At 48.6% G+C, this 20,962-nt stretch overlaps 2 protein-coding genes across 2 annotated transcripts in view; one reads left to right on the forward strand and one right to left on the reverse strand.

The window, feature by feature from the left end:
• The window catches only part of LOC136633452 (cytochrome P450 2G1-like), a 61,280-nt gene extending 55,928 nt beyond the window's left edge, over nucleotides 1-5,352 (forward strand). The window contains exon 9 of the mRNA XM_066609205.1: nucleotides 4,673-5,352. Within this exon, the coding sequence (XP_066465302.1) occupies nucleotides 4,673-4,857 (185 nt within the window). The 3' untranslated portion in view covers nucleotides 4,858-5,352. The remainder of the gene's footprint in view (nucleotides 1-4,672) is intronic.
• A 12,883-nt stretch (nucleotides 5,353-18,235) lies between these two features.
• LOC136633459 (cytochrome P450 2C8-like) overlaps nucleotides 18,236-20,962 on the reverse strand; it is a 30,038-nt gene continuing 27,311 nt past the window's right edge. The window contains exons 8-9 of the mRNA XM_066609212.1: nucleotides 19,904-20,045; nucleotides 18,236-18,623 (exon numbers count right to left, since the gene is read on the reverse strand). Coding sequence (XP_066465309.1) covers nucleotides 18,439-18,623; nucleotides 19,904-20,045 — 327 coding nt within the window. The 3' untranslated portion in view covers nucleotides 18,236-18,438. The remainder of the gene's footprint in view (nucleotides 18,624-19,903; nucleotides 20,046-20,962) is intronic.

Raw genomic sequence — 20,962 nt, forward strand, 5'->3', positions numbered from 1 at the left:
GCCTCATGCCCACTTGCACGCACGGATTTCACTGCTGAATCCCGCAGTGAAATCCGTACATGCCCACGGACATGGAGAGAGAAAATACATTATACTCACCTCTCCGGACGCTGTGTGGCTCCCCTCTGTGCTGGATTTACTTGCTTCGGTCGGCAGACGGGCTCGGCACGCCGGTAGCGTGCCGCGTGCATGTGCACCAATATTTTAAAAAATTTCCTGTTCTCCCGCGTATCTGCGGCACAGTACAAAAACAGCTGCGGTTGTGCCGCGGATACAAACGGCTTCCATAGGCCTCAATGGAAGCCGCGGGAGCCATCCGTGTGGCAGATCCGCAAGAAAAGGGAGCATGCTGCGATTTCTTCCTGTGCGTGTGACCCGCAAACCGGGAAGGAATCCCATCTGCATGCTTTTAGCTGCCCTACCGATGCCAATGCATCCCTATGGGCAGTAAGATGCACGGATCTCCCGTGCGGATTTTATAAATAAAATCCGCACGTGGACATTGGCCCTCAGGCATAGATACGGGGCGAGGGGGAAATAGGACCTGGGGGGGGGGGGGGCCCGAGCTGAACTTTTGCACCCAGGCCCCTGAGCCTTTAAGTACGCCCCTGAGTCTAGGGAAATGCAGACGCTAGCGGCAGGGCAGGCCAGCACCTCCAGGGCGTACAGTGCAAGTTCGTGCCATGTGTCCAGCTTTGACACTCAATAGTTGTATGGAACAGAGGCATCACGGAGGGCGGTGGTACGATTGGCTATGTACTCCCTCACCAGCTTTTTACAGTGCTTTCTCCGACTCAGCCTTGAGTGGGGAGTGGTGTCAGTCTTGCTGGGGAGCCATAAAGCTTGCAAAAACCTTGGAGAGTGTTCCCCTGCCTGCGCTGGACATGCTGCCTGATCCCAGTTCCTTCCCTGCTACTTGGCCCTCTGAACTGCATCTTCTGCCACTAGCGCTGTCAGATGGGAACTTTAGCAGCACTTTTTCCACCAGGCCCTGTGGTATTGCATCACTCTGATACCCCTTTCCTTTTCGGGAATGAGAGTGGAAAGGTTCTCCTTATACCGTGGGCCGAGAAGGGTGTTCACCCAGTAATCTGTGTTGGCCAGAATGCGTCTAACGTGAGGGTCACGGGAAAGGCAGCCTAATATGAAGTCAGCCATGTGTGCCTGGGTCCCAGTACACAACACATCGCTGTCCTCACTAGGAACATGACTTCCAGGATCCTTCTCCTCCTCTTCAGCTCATACACACTGAACAGATGAGAGGCAAGCAGCATGGGAACCCTCTGCAGTGTGGCCAGCTTTCTCTTCCCCCTCCTCCTCCTCCTCCCCCCCCCCTCACCCTTCCCTCCCTCCTCCTCCTCCTCCTCCTCCTCCAAAACGCACTGAGATATAGACATGAGGGTGGTCTGGCAATCAAGCGAAATACTTTCATCCCCCATTTCCTGTTCCAACCGCAAAGCTTCGGCCTTTATGCTTAACAGCGAACTTCTCAGCAGGCAAAGTAGTGTGATGGGAAGGCTAATGACTGCTGCATCACCCCTCACCATCTGGGTAGACTCCTCAAAGTTTCTGAGGACCTGGCAGATATCTGCCATCCATGCACACTCCTCAGTAAAGAATTGCGGAGGCTGACTACCACTCCGCCGCCCATGTTGCATCTGGTATTCCACTATTGCTGTACGCAGCTCGTACAGCCTGGCCAACATGTGCCGCATTGAATTCCAGCGTGTGGGCACGTCGCACAGCAGTCGGTGCTCTGGCAACTGAAATCGACCTTGCAGGGTCCTCAGGGTGGCAGCGTTCGTGGTGGACTTGCAGAAATGTGCGCAGATGCGGCGCACCTTGCCGAGCAGGTCAGACAAGTTGGGGTAGTTTTTCAGAAACCGCTGAACCACCAGATTGAAGATGTGGGCCAGGCATGGCATGTGTGTGAGGCTGCCGAGCTGCAGAGCCGCCACCAGGTTACGGCCGTTGTCACACACGACCATGCCCGGTTGAAGGCTCAGCGGCGAAAGCCAGAGGTCGGTCTGCCCTGTCAAACCCTGCAGCAGCTCGGGGGTCATGTGCCTCTTGTCACCTAAGCTGATTGATTTCAGCACGGCTTGCTGACGCCTGCCCAACGCCATGCTGGTGCACCGTGCGCTGCCGACTGCTGACGAAATGCTCACACTTCTTAATTAAGAGGTAGACGTGGTAGAGGAGGGGGAGGGTTTGGAGGAGGTGGCATAAAACCATGCAAATACCAGCACCGAGGTAGGGTCCGCTATTCTGGGTGTGGGTAGGACATGAGCGGTCCCAGGCTCTGACTCGGTCCCAGCCTCCACCAAGTTCACCCAATGTGCCGTCATGGAGATATAGTGCCCTGTCTGCCAGTACTTGTCCACGTGTCCGTGGTTAAGTGGACCTTCCCAGTAACCGCGTTGGTAAGGGCACGATTTATGTTGTGGGAGACGTGCTGGTGTAGGGCTGGGATGGTACACCGAGAAAAATAGTGGTGACTGGGGACCGAGTAGTGCGGGACCGCCGCCGCCATCATGTTTTTTAAAGCCTCCGTTTCCACAGGCCTGTACGGCAGCATCTCCAGGCTGATTAATTTAGCAATGTGCACGTTTACAGCTTCTGCATGCAGGTGGGTGGCAGCATATTTGCCCTTTCACTCCAACGCTTATGTTAGCGACAGCTGAACGCTGTGCTGAGAGACATTGCTGGATGGAGTGGAAGACGGTGGAGGTGAGGGTGTGGGTACAGGCCGGGAGGCGCTCGGGCCTGTGTCCTTGGATCTGTGTGGCATGTTGGGGCACAGGGGAAGAGGCAGTGGTGTGACCCAGAGGTGGTGAATGGCCTTTGTCCCACCTTGTGGAATCCTTGGCCATCATATGCCTGCGCATGCTGGTGAGGCTGGTAGTGGTTGCTCCCCGATTGACCTTGGTGCGACACAGTTTGCACCCCACTGTTCGTCAGTCGTCTGCGCTCTCACTAAAAAACATCTACACCCTTGAACACCCAGCCCTCTGCACGGAGGCTTGGTGCGAGGGGGTGCTTTGGGAAACAGTTGGGGGATTCTTCGCTCTGCCCCTGCCTCTACCCCTAGCTACTCCACTGCCTCTTCCAACCTGTCCTGCTGCTTCACTTGCCTCCCCCTCTGAAGCCGTGTCCTTAGTTGGCTTAGCAAACCAGGTAGGGTCAGTCACCTCATCGTCCAGCTGCTCTTCCTCCGAATCCTCTATGCGCTCCTCCCTCAGACTTACTGCCCTTACTACTACGTCACTGATAGACAACTGTGTCTCATCATCCTCATACAAAAAGCTCCTGAGACAGTTGCTAGAAGTTCCCAGCCTCATCCCCCGGACTCCGGGAACTTCCCAAGGTTGGGCATCGGTCACGACAAACTCCTCAGGTGAGAGAAAAACCGTTTTTTCCCACTCATGGCAGGGGCCCGAGAACAGTTCCTGGGAGTCTGCCTGCTCAGAATGTCATTTTCATGGAGTGAGGAGGCTGGGAGGAAGGAGGAGCAGCCAGAGGATTCAGAGTTGCAGTCCCTAAGCGGGGAGTAGGGGACTGCGTAGAAGACTGGGTGGTCGATACATTACTGGACGCATTTTCTGCCATCCACGACAGGACCTGCTCACACTGCTCTGTTTGTAATAAAGGTCTACCACGTGGACCCGTAAATTGTGATATGAAGCTGGGGAGCCCAGAAACTTGCCTCTCTCCTAATCCCGCAGCAGCCGGCTGTGATTCACCACACCCAGGAACTCGGCCTGTGCCCACACCCTCACTTGGACATCCAAATCCGCATCCTTGACTCTTACCCTTACTCCTCATCATAGTGGATTAAGAATATAGCAGGGCCCAAATAAATTACCCCACTGTACAGCGCTGACAACTGTGGCTAATTCACCGCACACAGAGACCTGTAGAAAGCGGAGGCTCTATGCTGTGACTTGAAAAATTTAACCTGCTGTCTTGCGCTGATACCTAGGGGTAATTTACCGCTCGCAGAGACTTGTAGATAAGAGAGGCTGTATGGAGTGGGAGAAGACTCTAAAGCCAGTGGATAGTGCTGGTAACTGCGGAGATCTCCACCCCACCAAATAATATTATTATCTTATGAGTCTTCTAAACCAGACAAGGACTTTAAAGGGGTTGTCCCGTGAAACAAAGTTGGGGTATACACTTCTGTATGGCCATATTAATGCACTTTGTAATGTACATTGTGCATTAAATATGAGCCATACAGAAGTTATTCACTTACCTGCTCCGTTGCTGGCGTCCCCGTCTCCATGGTGCCGTCTAATTTTCAGCGTCTAATCGCCCGATTAGACGCGCTTGCGCAGTCCGGTCTTCTCCGTGTTGAATGGGGCTGCTCGTGCTGGAGAGCGCTCCTCCAGCCAATCAGGAGGCTGGAATCGGCAATGGACCGCACAGAAGACCTGCGGTCCACCGAGGGTGAAGATCCCGGCGGCCATCTTCGCAAGGTAAGTAAGAAGTCACCGGAGCGCGGGGATTCGGGTAAGTACTATCCGTTTTTTTTTTTCAACACATGCATCGGGTTTGTCTCGCGCCGAATGGGGGGGCTATTGAAAAAAAAAAAACCCCGTTTCGGCGCGGGACAACCCCTTTAAGTTTACTTTACTTTTTCTTATTGTGTCTGCTCATTCTGTCTTCTCAGGTAAACGCATATGTTTGGGAGAAGGCCTGGCCCGCATGGAGCTCTTCCTCTTTTTAACCATTATACTGCAAACGTTTATTTTGGAGCCCACCGTAGATAGAAAGACTTTGAGTATAAGACCAAAGCCCAACACCAATGGTTCAAGACCGCATTCATACAAGATGAAGGTTATCCCTCGTTTCTGAGTTGAAGAATACTTCTTACACAAAGGGAACCTAGAAACTCTAGACGTTCCACCATACGAGGGCTGCTCTAAATTGTGAATGATAAGAATTGAAAAAAAGATACAAAGACTCGTTTCCACAAAAATGTATATAATTTTATCTTATTTGTTGTGCTTTTTATTTCTATATCAATACACAAAATATGATTCGCAACATCTGTAGTTACTTTATTACAATACAAATATTGGTCTGCACTCACTTTTCATGGCTTGTTTGGTACCTGGTACCATTTACAACTGATCTACAGTATACAAAACTGATCAAACCAGTTTACTTAGCAGTGTGAATGCACTGACATGCCGGAAACACCAGGTGAGAAGGAACAGAAGGGTCCAACATCCATAAATTGCTAGGACTAAGAGCCTAAGCAGCCTGAAACATGTAAGATTATGACCTGTCTAGCATTTGTATTTTAACTGGATTCCTAATAAAGTCTTCACTTTTATGAATGCTGAACTGCAGTATGTCACTTTTTTTCTTGTTCTAGAAGCATTTCTTTGGTTAAAATGTCTACTTTGTGTATCTAAAGCTGTCCATACACATGGCTGAAGATTGGATCACACAGAGAAGAAGCCCAGCGGTACACTGCAGTGAGGAATTGGCATCGGTGCTGTAATGGCAACAGTGCCTAGTAGTGCCGTGGGGGATGACGGTGGCACTGGATTTGAATAGTGGATTCCGCGGTCTCTGTCCACCAATGGGATACGAATGTAGCTTGCAGGCAATCAGTCGCATTGCCTTGTGCAGTTCCAATCACATTAGCGTGTCAGAATTGCATAATCCACAAAAGAAAATAAACACAGGATTCTATTCTCCCATCGATATACACGACAGAGCATATATGGTGGCGCATATACCTGCAGCCCATATGCAATCACATTGCGTATTGGGTATCCACGTCATCGCTAAGTGAAAGCGGAGGAAATATAAGCAAAGAAAAAAAATGGGTGCATCTGCATGAGTACGTGGTCATTCAAAGTACAATTTTGCAGCCATTTGCAAGGTCAAGGCTGGGCTCACAGCTGTAATATGCTGGGGAGGCCATGTGGGGCCTAATTCTGTCCTAATGTGAGGGAGGACACAGAAACCAACAGTGCTCCGTAAGGCCTTAGTCAGACGGGCGTTTTTTCGTGCGATTTGCGGATCGCATGACGGATGCGCATCCGCAAATCGCGTGACCGGTGCCCGAAAATCTGCTCCTAGCCGCGTTTCATTAGAAACGGGCCGGAGCTGTCCAGCGCATTGCATTCAATGGAGCCAGCAATACAGCGAGTGTGGGATGAATTGTCGGGAAGGGCTTAAATATATAAGCCCTTCCCTGCAATTCATCCAGAAAAGTGTTAAAATAAAAAAAATATACATACTCACCTGCTCCCGGCAGATGGAGTTCCCCGCGGCCGGCCTGCAGTGGGTGTGAGTCAGACCTGCCCCTGATTGGCTCAGCGCTGAGCCAATCAGAGGTAGGTCTCACTCACACCCATTCATGAATTCATGAATGGGTAAGTGAGAGCTGCCTCTGATTGGTGAGGCTGTGACCAATCAGAGGCCGGCTCCATTGAATTCAATGGGCAAACATCATTTGTCTTCTATATGTTCTCAATGGGGTCGGCGCTGCTGCCGCCGGCCCCATTGAGCGCATATAGAGAAGCGAACAGGAATCGCAGATCGCAGATAGGTGCGATCTGCGATTTCTGTTCTATAATTTATCGGACGAGCGCATAAAAAGCGCTCATGTGTCCGATACCATTGCAAAGCAATGGTTCTATAAAATCGCCGGACGCATGCGCAAATCGCGGCTAAAAACGCCCGTCTGATTAAGGCCTAAGAGTGAAGGGCCTAAGAATTTGGCCATTTCAATGGCGGGGAGCATTGGGGAGTATTATTTTGGGCGCACAAATGTGTACGACTTTCGCATGCAGAAGTACAGTAAATGCAGTTGCACGCGCAAATACTTAACTTTCATTTGGCAAAAACACACAAATACGCCTATGCTCATATGAATCCAGCCTTAGTGGAAAAAGAAAGAGGCAAGAGACATAAGACATTGGAGAAAATGTACTAATCCCGGCATTTGTGATGCCGTGCTTAACATGATCTTCCCTGGTGGCACAGGCCTCTTCATGTATTCAGCACATTCCCAGCTGCTCCATGAACCTACTCAGAAAGGAATGCCATGAATGCCCCCCAATGTATGTTGGTCACTGTATGATTGTGCTGAGATGCCTGCTGCATGTGTGATGGGAGCAGCCAGCCTGAAGTTACAATATGTGCATTCAGTCCAGCACAAGGCGTCCCGCTGGAGGCAGGAAAGATGGTCTGAGAAGGCAAACTCAAGTAAGTTCAAGTGTAAAGTCCTCCTCTTAAACAACAAAGTACATGTAAAGAATTGCATTTATGCCTATATAGGAAGGATTAAGGCCAGTTTCACACAGGCAATCACAATTTTGGCTTAAGAAAATCGCGGCAAAATTGCGTCTTTCCGCGATTTTTGTCCGTCCGCAGTTTTTTTTATGATGAGTCAATGGGATTTCCTAATGTTAAAATTGCATCGCAACGCAAGTTTGTTTTGTTGTAATGCAATAAAAAGCAGCCAATGGGGATACATGGGAGATAAAAAATCTCACATCGCTGAAAGATAGAGCATGCCGCGATTGTTTGTTCTCTCGATATCGCATCAGTGAAAACATTGCTGATGGGTAGGAAACCATTGTAAGTCATTGGTTTCCTAAACTGCTTTTTTACTGACTATCGCATCAAGCGAAAATTGTGCGATTTTCTCGCCCGTGTGAAACCACCCCAAGAACTGGGTGTCGCTAATCAATAAAAAGTTATCTGTGACATCCATGTAATTTTCTCCACTGCTGGGGCCCTGACTCATCACTAGAATGGATCTCCTGAATTCCCTTTTTCTCCTTGCCCCTTGACGTCAGTGAAAGGTTTGAATGGAGCGGTGGCTGAGCATATATGCTGCTGCTGCTGTAATCAGAAGGAATGGAAGTGATGGCCAAGTGATGTGCTTATAATCTACTGACTGGGGGATTCCGCGTCGGGGCATCCAGTGATCATATATGCGTCACTTATCCTGTAGAGAAGTGATTCATATCTATGAATAGACATATAAATAAGTAATACATACTGCTTTAGATCTGAATCATGCCGTGCCATTGTAATACTTTTATGCAATAATGACACTAGGGGAAAAAAAGGATCAGAAATAAAATATTGCAATGTAAATTTTTTTCCCCAGAATTGAGTATTCTGTGGCTATTTGCATTGCAGATAGCCTTTGTGTTTATTTTATGTAAATGATTAATTTTTTATCCTTATGCATGGAGTAAATGGGGACTCCAAAACAACGTTTTGCATAGGGTACTGTCTAATCAAAGGCCAGACCCCAATTACAGAGAACATACAGAACAGCTCTGCCATTACATGAGCCAGAGGCTGAGCCTCATAGACCGTAGCTGGCAGACTTGGAGGCTATATTCAAGCCTTTAGGTGCCATAGCAACCCATGGGGACCCTGTGATCACATCGCAGGGCTCTGATGGGTGACAGAGGGAGCCCCCTCCCTCTGTCAGCCTTTTTCATGTCGCAGTCAAACTGTCCGCAGTGTGTAAAGGGTTAAACACCAGGATCCAAAGTTTTTATGATACCAGGTGTTGGCGTAGGTGCCCGGCTGTCATCTGACAGCTGAGCGCTCGCTCTTCCCGGTATGGGAGATCAGCGCCAGACTTCTAATGTAGTAACGAAAAAGACGGTGCTACAGAATAATAGTGGTCGTCAAAAGACGTATGAGTGGTTGTTAAGGGGTTAAGATATTGATAGCTCCAAGGATAATAATAAAATTGGTCAGTAAAATACAAAACAATAATAAACAAACAGAATTTAAAAAAAACACACATTGGTAAAATGGACCCTAGAGTTGATAAAAACTGGTGCATGCGCAGGGAGCCCACATGGCACCTATGCCACACTGCTCAGGTCCTATGGACAAACAAGAAATGCAATGAATGGGGATGGGCAGGCAAGAGGGGAGTGTTTGGATAGCATGATACATTGCTGATTTCTCCTGCATCCACCCCATACAGCGCATGCTATTAAAGAGACGCCAACACCACTCCTTCTTGTTACTTAGCATAGTTGTGATGTTCTTGCCAGTGGTTTACTTGACTTGGGTATTGTACATGAGCTTTCCTTTCTACACTTGTAACTAATCCATCTCCCTATCCCTTTAAAAAAGCAAAACCAAAAAAACACTAAATGCTGAGTAACGATGGACAATAGTGGACACAGTAGCCTTTTCATTAAATAAACATTCTTTAACCCCTTCCCGCTCCAGAGCGTAAGTTTACGTCCTGGCAGCGGGGTACTTCCCGCAAAAGGGCGTAAACTTATGTCCTGGGAATAGCGCGAGATTACTTATGATCGCGCGCTATCCCGCACCGGGAGCCGGCTGTCAAGTCACAGCCAGCGTCCCGCTGCAACAACAGGGGTGCATTGGCGATGCGCCTCCCGCTGTTAACCCCTTCCCTGCCGTCATCTATGTAGATCGCGGCAGGGGAAGTGTTCACAGAGGGAGCACCGGGCTCTCGTGTTATAATTGCAGAGAGCCTGGCCTGTTGCCATGGCAACAGGACGCCAGACACTGGCGTCCTGTAGTGCCATAGCCTATGATCGCTGTATAAGCCCTGCCATGCCTTATCACAGTGATCATCAGTGCTGTGCTGCAAGTCCCTCAGAGGATCTCACATTGTGTAAAAAAAAAAATTAAAAAATGAATAAAAAAGAAAAATGTAAAAAAAAGTTTTAAAAAAACCCTCTTTTTTATGCTATTTCTCATATTAGCATAAAAAAAGGTAAAAAAAATTTTTGAACCCTGCAAATTTGTTATTGTCACGTCCATAACGATGCGTACAATAAGATGCACATGCTATTGACTGCACGGAAAAAAGCGTAAAAAAAAACGCTAAAAAACTGAGGCAAAATGATAATTTTTACCATTTTACCTCCCTAAAAACGCAATAAAAGTGATCAAAAAAGCCGTATGTACCCCAAAATTGTACCACTAAAAACTACAGCTCGTCTCGCAAAAAATAAGCCCTCAGTGAGCTCTGTAGATAAAAAAATAAGACTTCCAAAAAAAGGGTTTTTATTGCAGAAAAGTGGAAAAACCTAAAAAAAATATAAGCATTTTGGTATCGTTGTAACCGTACCGACCCGCAGAAAAAATGTAGTGTGTCATTTATGCTGCATGATTAACGCTATGAAAAAAAAAATAATAATATCTATGGCAGAATTGATGCATTTTCTCTCCCTGCTATCATAAAAAAATAATAAAAGTTTTACAATATAGTCAATGTATCCAAAAGTGGCACCGATAAAAACTACAGTTCGCCACGCAAAAAACAAGCCCTTATACGGCCGCGTCGACGGAAAAATAAAAAAGTTATGGCTTTTGAAAAATGGAGAAGAAAATCCGCCAAAAATCGTTGCGTCCTTAAGCCCAAAATAGGTCCTGTCATGAAGGGGTTAATTTAAAAAAAATCAATCATTTCATTTAAACATCTTACATATGAAATAACCCTAACACATCAATTGGTCGAGGAGAACTATCCAGAAAGAGGAGACTGAGGATGGCCATCTTAAAGCAGTACCATAATTGAGCCTGCCTTCCCAGTTGCACCATGCCAACTCTGGAGGATGATAAAGATTAGAGATGAGCGAGCACCAAAATGCTCGGGTGCTCGTTACTCGGGACGAAATTTTCGCGATGCTCGAGGGTTTTCATTTCGAATAACGAACCCCATTGAAGTCAATGGGCGACCCGAGCATTTTTGTATATTTGTGAAAATCTGGGCAATTCAAGAAAGTGATGGAAACGACACAGAAACAGATAGGGCAGGCGAGGGGCTACATGTTGGGCTGCATCTCAAGTTCACAGGTCCCACTATTAAGCCACAATAGCGGCAAGAGTGCCCCCCCCCCTCCCAACAATTTTTACTTCTGAAAAGCCCTCATTAGCAATGCACACCTTAGCTAAGCACCACACTACCTCCAACAAAGCACAATCACTGCCTGCGGGACACTCCGCTGCCACTTCTCCTGGGTTACATGCTGCCAACCCCCCCCCCGCACGACCCAGTGTCCACAGCGCACACCAAAGTGTCCCTGCGCAGCCTTCAGCTGCCCTCATGCCACACCACCCTCATGTCTATTTGTAAGTGCGTATGCCATGAGGAGGAACCGCAGGCACACACTGCAGAGGGTTGGCACGACTAGGCAGCGACCCTCTTTAAAAGGGACGGGTCGATAGCCCACAATGCTGTACAGAAGCAATGAGAAATATAATCCTGTGCCACCGCCATCAGGAGCTGCACACGTGGGCATAGCAATGGGGAACCTATGTGCCACACACTATTCATTCTGTCAAGGTGTCTGCATGCCCCAGTCAGACCGGGGTTTTTTAGAAATAGTCACAGGCAGGTACAACTCCGCAATGGGAATTCCGTGTGCACCCACAGCATGGGTGGCTCCCTGGAACCCACCCGCTGTACATAAATGTATCCCATTGCAGTGCCCTGGACAGCAGAGCTAGCGTCAGATTAAATGCAGGTGGGCTTGGGCCCACACTGCATGCCCCAGTCAGACTGGGGTTCTTTAGAAGTGGACACATGCAGTTACAACTCCGTGTGGACCGACAGCATGGGTGGCTCCCTGGAACCCACCGGCGGTACATAAATATATCCCATTGCATTGCCCAGCACAGCTGAGGTAATGTCATGTTTAATGCAGGTGGGATAAAAATTACTAGGATTACACTGTAGGCGAGGGCCAAAAAAATTGGTGTACCAACAGTACTAATGTACCTCAGAAAAATTGCCCATGCCCAACCAAGAGGGCAGGTGAAACCCATTAATCGCTTTGGTTAATGTGGCTTAATTGGTAACTAGGCCTGGAGGCAGCCCAGTTAAAATAAAAATTGGTTCAGGTGCAAGTTTCAACGCTTTAATGAGCATTGAAACGTATAAAAATTGTTTACAAAAATTATATGACTGAGCCTTGTGGGCCTAAGAAAAATTGCCCGTTCGGCGTGATTCCGTGAGGTTTCAGGAGGAGGAGCAGGAGGAGGAGGAGGAATATTATACACAGATTGATGAAGCTAAAAGGTCCCCGTTTTTGATGGTGATAGAGAACGTAGCTTCCAGCCGCGGGAGCAGCCTACGTATTGCTTAGGTATCGCTGCTGTCCGCTGGTGGAGAAGAGAAGTCTGGGGAAATCCAGGCTTTGTTCATCTTGATGAGTGTTAGCCTGTCGGCACTGTCGGTTGACAGGTGGGTACGCTTATCCGTGATGATTCCCCCAGCCGCACTAAACACCCTCTCTGACAAGACGCTAGCCGCAGGACAAGCAAGCACCTCCAGGGCATACAGCGCGAGTTCAGGCCACGTGTCCAGCTTCGACACCCAGTAGTTGTAGGTGGCAGAGGCGTCACGGAGGTCGGTCGTGCGATCGGCTACGTACTCCCTCACCATCCTTTTACAGTGCTCCCGCCGACTCACCCTTGACTGGGGAGCGGTGACACAGTCTTGGTGGGGAGCCATAAAGCTGGCAAAAGCCTTGGAGAGTGTTCCCCTGCCTGCGCTGTACATGGCCCTCGGAACTGCGCCTTCTGCCACTAGCGCTGTCGGATGGGAATGTTACCATCAGTTTGTCCGCCAGGGTCCTGTGGTATAGCATCACTCTCGAACCCCTTTCCTCTTCGGGTATGAGAGTGGAAAGGTTCTCCTTATACCATGGGTCGAGCAGTGTGTACACCCAGTAATCCGTAGTGGCCAGAATGCGTCTAATGCGAGGGTCACGAGAAAGTCATGCTAACATAAAGTCAGCCATGTGTGCCAGGGTACCTGTACGCAACATATGGCTGTCCTCACTAGGAAGATCACTTTGAGTATCCTCCTCCTCCTCCTCCTCAGGCCATACACGCTGAATGGATGAGAGGCAAGCAGCATTGGTACCCTCTGCAATGGGCCCAGCTGTCTCTTTCTCCTCAGGCTCCTCCCCCTCCTCCTCCTCCTGCTCAACGCATTGAGATATAGACATAAGGGTGTTCTGACTATCCAGCGACATACTGTCTTCCCCCGCCTCCGTTTCCGACCGCAAAGCGTCAGCCTTTATGCTTTGCAGGGAACTTCTCAACAGGCATAGCAGGGGAATGGTGACGCTAATGATTGCAGGATCACCACTCATTATCAGGTTAGACTCCTCAAAGTTTCCAAGGACCTTGGAGATATCTGCCATCCAGGCCCACTCCTCTGTAAAGAGTTGAGGAGGCTGACTCCCACTACGCCGCCCATGTTGGAGTTGGTATTCCACTATAGCTCTACGCTGCTCATACAGCCGGGACAACATGTGGAGCGTAGAGTTCCACCGTGTGGGCACATCGCAAAGCAGTCGGTGCACTGGCAGATTTGGTGAACTTGCGGAAATGTGCGCAGATGCGGCACACCTTGCCAACCAGGTCTAACAAGTGCGGGTAGTTTTTCAGAAACCGCTGAACCACCAGATTGAAGACGTGGGCCAGGCATGGCACGTATGTGAGGCTGCCGAGCTGCAGAGCAGCCACCAGGTTACGGCCGTTGTCACACACGACCATGCCCGGTTGCAGGCTCAGCGGCGAAAGCCAGAGGTCGGTCTGCTCTGTCAGGCCCTGCAACAGCTCGGGGGCCGTGTGCCTCTTGTCACCTAGGCTGAGTAGTTTCAGCATGGCCTGCTAACGCTTGCCCACCGCTGTGCTGCTGCGCCACATCGACTGCTGGCGACGCGCTGCTCACATTTCTTAATTGAGAGGTAGAGGTTGCGTAGGAGGAGGAGGAGGAGGGGGAGGGTTTAGAGGAGGTGGCATAGACTGCCGCAGATACCAGAACCGAGGAAGGACCTGCTATTCTGGGTGTGGGTAGGACGTATGCGGTCCCAGGCTCTGACTCGGTCCCAGCCTCCACCAAAATCACCAATGTGCCGTCAGGGAGATATAGTGGCCCTGCCCACCAGTACTTGTCCACGTGTCCGTGGTTAAGTGGACCTTCCCAGTAACCATGTTGGTGAGGGCACGATTGATGTTGCGGGAGATATGCTGGTGTAGGGCTGGGATGGCACACCGGGAAAAATAGTGGCGACTGGGGACCGAGTAGCGTGGGACCGCCATCATGTTTTTGAAAGCCTTCGTTTCCACAAGCCTGTACGGCAGCATCTCCAGGCTGATCAATTTGGCAATGTGCATGTTCAATGCTTGAGCGTGTGGGTGTGTGGCGGCGTATTTGCGCTTTCGCTCCAACGCTTGCGCTAGTGACAGCTGGATGCTGCGCTGAGAGACATTGCTGGAAGGGGGCTGAGGACAGCGGAGGTGAGGGTATGGGTGCAGGCCGGGAGGCCCTCGTGCCTGTGTCCTGAGAGGGGGTTGGATCTGAGTGGCAGGTTGGGGCACAGGGGGAAACGCAGTGGTGTGACCCGGAGGCGGTGAACGGCCTTTGTCCCACCTTGTGGGGTGCTTGGCCATCATATGCTTGCGCATGCTGGTGGTGGTGAGGCTTATACTGGTGGCTGCCCGGCTGATCTTGGCGCGACACAGGTTGCACACCACTGTTCGTCGGCCGTCCGCGCTCTCACTGAAAAACATCCACACCTTTGAAGACGTAGGCCTCTGCAGGGTGGCTTGGAGCAAGTGGGTGCTTTGGGAAACAGTTGGCGGATTCTTCGCTCTGGCCCTGCCTCTACCCCTGGCCACCCCACTACCTCTTCCAACCTGTCCTGCTGCTGCACTTGCCTCCCCCTCTGAAGACCTGTCCTCAGTTGGCTTAGCGAACCAGGTGGGGCCAGTCACCTCATCGTCCAGCGGCTCTTCCTCCGAATCCTCTGTGCGCTCCTCCCTCGGACTTACTGCCCTTACTACTACCTCACTGATAGACAACTGTGACTCATCATCATCGACCTTCTCACCCACCGAAAGCTCTTGAGACAGTTGCCAGAAGTCCCCAGCCTCATCACCCGGACCCCGGGAGCTTTCCAAAGGTTGGGCATCGGTTACGACAAACTCCTCAGGTGGGAGAGGAACCATTTTTTACCCGTCAAGGCAGGGGCCCGAGAACAGTTCCTGGGAGTCTGCCTGCTCAGAATATGTCATTTTTATGGAGTGAGGAGGCTGGGAGGAAGGAGGAGCAGCCAGAGGATTCAGAGTTGCAGCAGTGGACGGCGTAGAAGACTGGGTGGTCGATAGATTGCTGGATGCATTTTCTGCCATCCACGACAGGACCTGCTCACACTGCTCATTTTGTAATAAAGGTCTACCACGTGGACCCCAAAATTGTGATATGAAGCTGGGGACCCTAGAAACTTTCCTATCTCCTAATCCCGCAGCAACCGGCTGCGATTCACATGGACCAGAAACCTGTGCCCACACCCTGACTTGGACCTCCGTGTCCTCGCCCGCGTTTACGTCCACGTCCTCTAGGCCTACCCCTACCCCTCAGCATGGTGTATTTGGAATACAGCAGACACAGAGCATTGTAAAAAATTAGGCAATTATTGGCCTGCACTTGGAGGGTCACAGCGGTTATGTAATGCACACTGTAGGCCGAAAAAATTATACGCTAGGCTGCAGAAAGGCCTAGCTGGGTAATAGTGAGCCACTACAAGTCACAGCAGCCAGAACAGTAATGCGCGCGGTCACAGGTAGCCTTAAGGAGGATTTTTTTCCCCGTTTTTTTGGAAAAAAACAGCAGCCTAGATAGCGTGTATATGTTTTTCCCTCTATCAGCGGTGGTGGCCGTACGCTGTGCGGGAAGTTGACGGGACGCACAGAGCGGTGTAAAAAATTAGGCAATTATTGGCCTGCACTTGGAGGCTGACAGCGGTATTGTAATGCACACTGTAGGCCGAAAAAATTATACGCTTGCCTGCAGAAAGGCCAAGCTGGCTAATAGTGAGCCACTACAAGTCACAGCAGCCAGAACAGTGAGTTTTTTTGGGGTACTTGTTGACAGGATTCTACACTTCGACTGTCCCTGCCTCACCAGTACTGCCCCTATACTCTGTATAATTGGCTGCAGACTGAGAACGCAATACTCTGCAGAGCCCAAGATGAAAACAAAAAATTGGTGCAAAACAGCTCCCAGCAGCCACAACAGTAATGCACACGGTCAGATGTGGCCCTAAGAAGGACCGTTGGGGTTCTTGCAGACGCAAACAGTAGCCTAACAGTTTCCCTATAGGAGCAGCAGCACTTTCCCTAATCTCTGCCAGCGTGTGTCTGAGGCGAGTAGCGGGCGGGACTGCCTTATATACTCAGCGGTCACTTGATCTCGCCAGCCACTCACTGCAGGGGGGTGGGATAGGGCTGGCACGTCACAGGAGGAAGTGGTAATGCCTTCCCTGCATGTCTATTGGCCAGAAAATGGCGCAAAACATGCAGGGAAGGAAATGGAACTGACTCGAGTACCGCGTGGTGTTCGTCTCGAGTAACGAGCATCTCCAGTACCCTAATACTCGAGCGAGCATCAAGCTCAGACCAGTGTGCTCGCTCATCTCTAAATATAACATTGATCTTAATAAATGAAGAATAAGAAATCAAAGGAGGACAGGAGGAGGTTTAGTCTCTGGATAGACTATGTTTTATGTATGAGCTAAGCGCCAGATATCTGTACATGAATATATGTAATGGGAATTGTTATCTATCCTGATGCTTCTATTTGTGTCGTTATTCCTCATGTTTTTCCTTTAATAAAAAAAGCTAATGATTTAGGAAAAAAAAAGTTCAAGAGGGGCCTGGATGCCTTTTTGAGCATTACAATATTATATTCCGATTACCATATTGGAGTCAGAATAATTTTTTTCCCCTTAAATGGGGAAAATTGGCTTCTACCTCATTTTTTTTTTTGCCTTACTCGGGATCAATATTGAGAGGTAATAGGCTGAACAGAACGGACATGATTTTTTTTTCAGCGTTGTATGCGATGTTACATTCCCTGTAAAGGCCGGGACATTCAACAGTTGCTCTCAGGTTTTACCACGTACAGTTTTGCAGCTTTTCCTTCTGATGTTGTCCTTGGTCAGATTTGAACCTAGGACTCCAGTATTGCAACCCAACACTGATAACCACTATGCTACACGGTAGGAGTAGAAGAAAAAGAAACACAGGAAGAACATACAAACCCCATAAACATGTTGTATTTTGTCAGACTTGGACTTAGGACCCCAGCGCTAGAAGGCAACAGTGCTAACCAATAAGCTTCTCTGTCCTTCTTCCTCCTCCTCTTTCTTCCTCTGTGGGGAGAAGAAGTAGAAGAAGGATGAGAAGAAGTCGTAGAGGAAGATCTCCTTCTCTTTCTTTTTCTCTTTCTTCTCTTTCTCCTATCAAAAACCCTACATACAGAATACAGGACAAGAGACAAGGTGCAGCTCAATGTGTTTATGAATGTAAAATAATTACAGATGTTGAGAATTGAATTGTGTACATTGATACAGACATGGCCAGCACTGAAAATAGAATAGAAAAATAGAATCATTTTTAGGGAAATAAGTTTTTATTAGAGATGAGCAAATCTACTCGTTTGAAGTAATTACTCGATCGAGCACCGCGATTTTCGAGTACTTCCATACTCGAGTGAAAAGATTCGGGGTGTGCTGGGGGGCGGGGGGAGGCGTGGCGGAGTGGGGGGTAGCAGCGGGGAACAGGGGGGAGCCCTCTCTCTCTCCCTCTCCCCCCCTACTCCCCGCTGCAACCCCCCCACTCATCCACGGCGCCCCCCGAAACTTTTCACCCGAGTACGGTAGTACTTGAAAATCGCGGCGCTCGGGCAAAAAAGGGGCGTGGCCAAGTAGGTTCGCTCATCTCTAGTTTTTATGTTTTTAGGCTTTTTTATATTCTTTAAAATTTAGAGCAACCTTCTTATTTTGTTAAAGGGGTTCTGACACAAATAATGTTTTTATGCTTTAGCAGCCATTGTTCCCTGGTCTGCCTAATGGACCCAGGGAACCCACAATTAATGGCTGCTAAAACATAAAAACCTCATACTTACCTTGTCTCCTGTTGTTGTTGACATCGGGGGGGGTCATCTCCCGGCAGGCGCTGCTCTTCCTCTTCTTCCTCCAAGAGCCGCGCTGCTCCGGGATCGCGCGCATGTGCAGTGGAGAGGTGCCCTCTGACAGGAGTCAGGACGGGCCGTGTCTCCACTGCGCACGCGCAGAATCTTGGAGTTCAGCGAGGACGGACGGGCCGCCCACAGCAAGCACTGCTTGTGACATGCTTGCTGTGGGCGGTCCGTCCATTCACCTCGGAAGTGACTGACGGACGGAGCAGAGCAGGAGCGGTCATTTTGACCGCTCCTGCTCTGCTTCTACAAGCCACAGAAAAAGATGCCGGCTGGAGGGGACATGCCTGGCGATCGGTCCTAGTCAGGCAAGGTGAGTACAATTTTTTTTTTTAATGTCAGAACCCCTTTAACTCCGGAACTTTTAGGTTGCCTTTGTGCAAGAAGTTTGTCTAAACTCAAAAACGAGGGATAACTTTCATCTCATATGAATGCGGTCTTGAAGCATTGGTGTTGGGCTCCGGTCTTATGCTCAAAGTCTTTCTGTCTACAGTGGGCTCCAAGGTAAATTTCTGCAGTATAGTCGTTAGAAACAGAAAGAGCTCCATGCGGGCCAGGCCTTCTCCCATACACACACGTTTACCTGAGAAGACAGAATGATCAGAGACAATAAACAGTATAGTTACATTTAAAGTGGTTGTCTGGTTTAGACAAAAACATTTTAAAGCGCCACAACGGTGAAAAGTTTTAATAGAGAAGATCACAGCTCCTCCTCCTGACTGTATACTTATGGTGTGCATCCTATGGAGGTGAATACAGAATGTTATGGGAGTGTTTCCCCTGCCTCAGAGTCAATAAAATCTCTAGCTGGTCATGTAATGCTGTACTGATGCATCATGGGATTGATAAGACAAAAAGTGAAAGTGATAGCAGAAATCTCCACAGCAAGATGGAGCCAAATAAGTATCAGTCGGGAGGCTGTACTGCATGGAAGTGACTGCAAAATATAGAGGAGACCTCCAGTGTGTCAAAAGCAATCAGGTGATGGGTGCAGTGATGGAAAAATGTGTTTTCACCGCAATGGCCCTTTAAATCACCCTTTTAGGCAAATATGTGTATCTGACCAAAGATACATGTCCAGATACAGCACCACTACAATCGTCCTGGCAACAGCATTGAGTTTGTCTCTTAGTATGCTTCGATATAATGTATCAATGTGCTTCTTGTAGTTTCCCGTAGGACTGCTGGTAAACATGAATACTTCTTAATGGGCCAGCTCTTCCATTTAGCATTTGGGCTTTCTGCATGTATTCTGAGGTTGTATATCCTGTCTCCATATCTTTGTCCTACTACTATTTCGGTAAGTGATCATGGTCATACTTTTTTGTGATTTTCATAATGTTATAGCAATGGACAAAAAAAACTGTTTACAGCCAGACTTGGCTTTGCCAAATTAGTATTGTTTTTCTCCACTGTTCTGCATCAAACATGCCTCATATATAGCATTCATAACCATCATCTTAATTTAACCCTTTAAGGGGTCGATTCTATCTGTAGTGACATGTTCAAAAATATGGCTTTCCTAAAATCTGTAACGCAGAACTGTTGTTAGCTGTTGTACACGCTCTATATACTGGCCATGATTCAAAGAGAAATCTGTGGGCCATATCTTAAAGTGTTTTATGTGATAGCACTGACTTATATTAATATGTTGTGTCTATGTAAAGACAAGATCATAGATTCTTAATTCCTATTAAGTCATATTTGTGGTCCTTCTAAACCCAATTTCGATTCAACAACCATATCAATTTAAGACGTCCTCAAAATATTGCCAAACTTCTGAATAATCTTAAATTCTACTTCAGCCATGGCTTGAAGGTAATTGTTGCTAGTTAGCTCCTGTATTAACCAGTAATCTCTTACCTGAAGAGAATGGCATAAATGCATCACTTTTCTTGAAGAGATGTTTCTCATTAAGAAAGTTCCCAGGATCAAACTCATCTGGGTTCTTGAATAGTTTGGGGTCTTTTAGGACAGACGTCAGGACTGTAAACACCAAGCTTCCCTGTAAGGAAACGTATAAAATATGTAGATGTTCAAAACCAGAAAGGTTAAAAGTCTAGTCTGGTTAGTAGTTAATAGGAAGAATTAAGCCAAGACATTGAGAAGATCAGCACACCTTCATTTGCATGTGATATCCACGGACGTAATATCTCTGAAGCACCTTATTTAGCCATGTAGTATGTAGACTAGTTATTAATGCTGTAAGAGTATTATGAGATTCCAAGGAGAAAATGTTACATTTCTGCATTGATTTGTAAGCTTAAAAGACAGAAATATGTGGAGAGTAAAGAGAGGCACGAAGTTGAGGAGACAATCATACTGTACACCCCGCTATACACCTCTGCCCGTGACATCTCTGCACCTTTCCTCCAAAACATCCCCGACTGTCTGTCCGCTGTCTCTAACACCATGTCCTCTCTCTACCTAAAACTAAACCTCTCTAAAACTGACCTACTGGTATTTCCACCCTCCACTAACCGACCTCCTCCTGACATCTCCGTCTCAGTGTGTGGCACCATAACTCCTAGACAACACGCCCGCTGCCTTGGGGTCATATTCGACTCTGATCTCTCCTTTACCCCCTACATCCAATCTCTGGCCCGAACATGTCAGCTGCACCTCAAGAACATCGCAAGAATCCGCTCTTTTCTCAGTGTGGACACGCTAAAAACACTTACTGTTGCCCTCATCCACTCCCGGCTCGATTATTGCAACTCGTTGCTGATCGGCCTCCCCTGCACCAGACTCTACCCCCTCCAATCCATCCTGAATGCGGCAGCCAGGCTCATCTTCCTGTCCAGCCGCTACTCGGACGCCTCTGCCCTGTGCCGGTCACTGCCAGGCTGCCCGTTACATACAGAATTCAATTCAAACTTGCTACCTTCATCCACAAAGCCCTCCACAGTGCAGCGCCCCCCT

Source organism: Eleutherodactylus coqui, chromosome 6, assembly GCF_035609145.1.
Source record: "Eleutherodactylus coqui strain aEleCoq1 chromosome 6, aEleCoq1.hap1, whole genome shotgun sequence".
Classification (NCBI taxonomy): domain Eukaryota; kingdom Metazoa; phylum Chordata; class Amphibia; order Anura; family Eleutherodactylidae; genus Eleutherodactylus; species Eleutherodactylus coqui.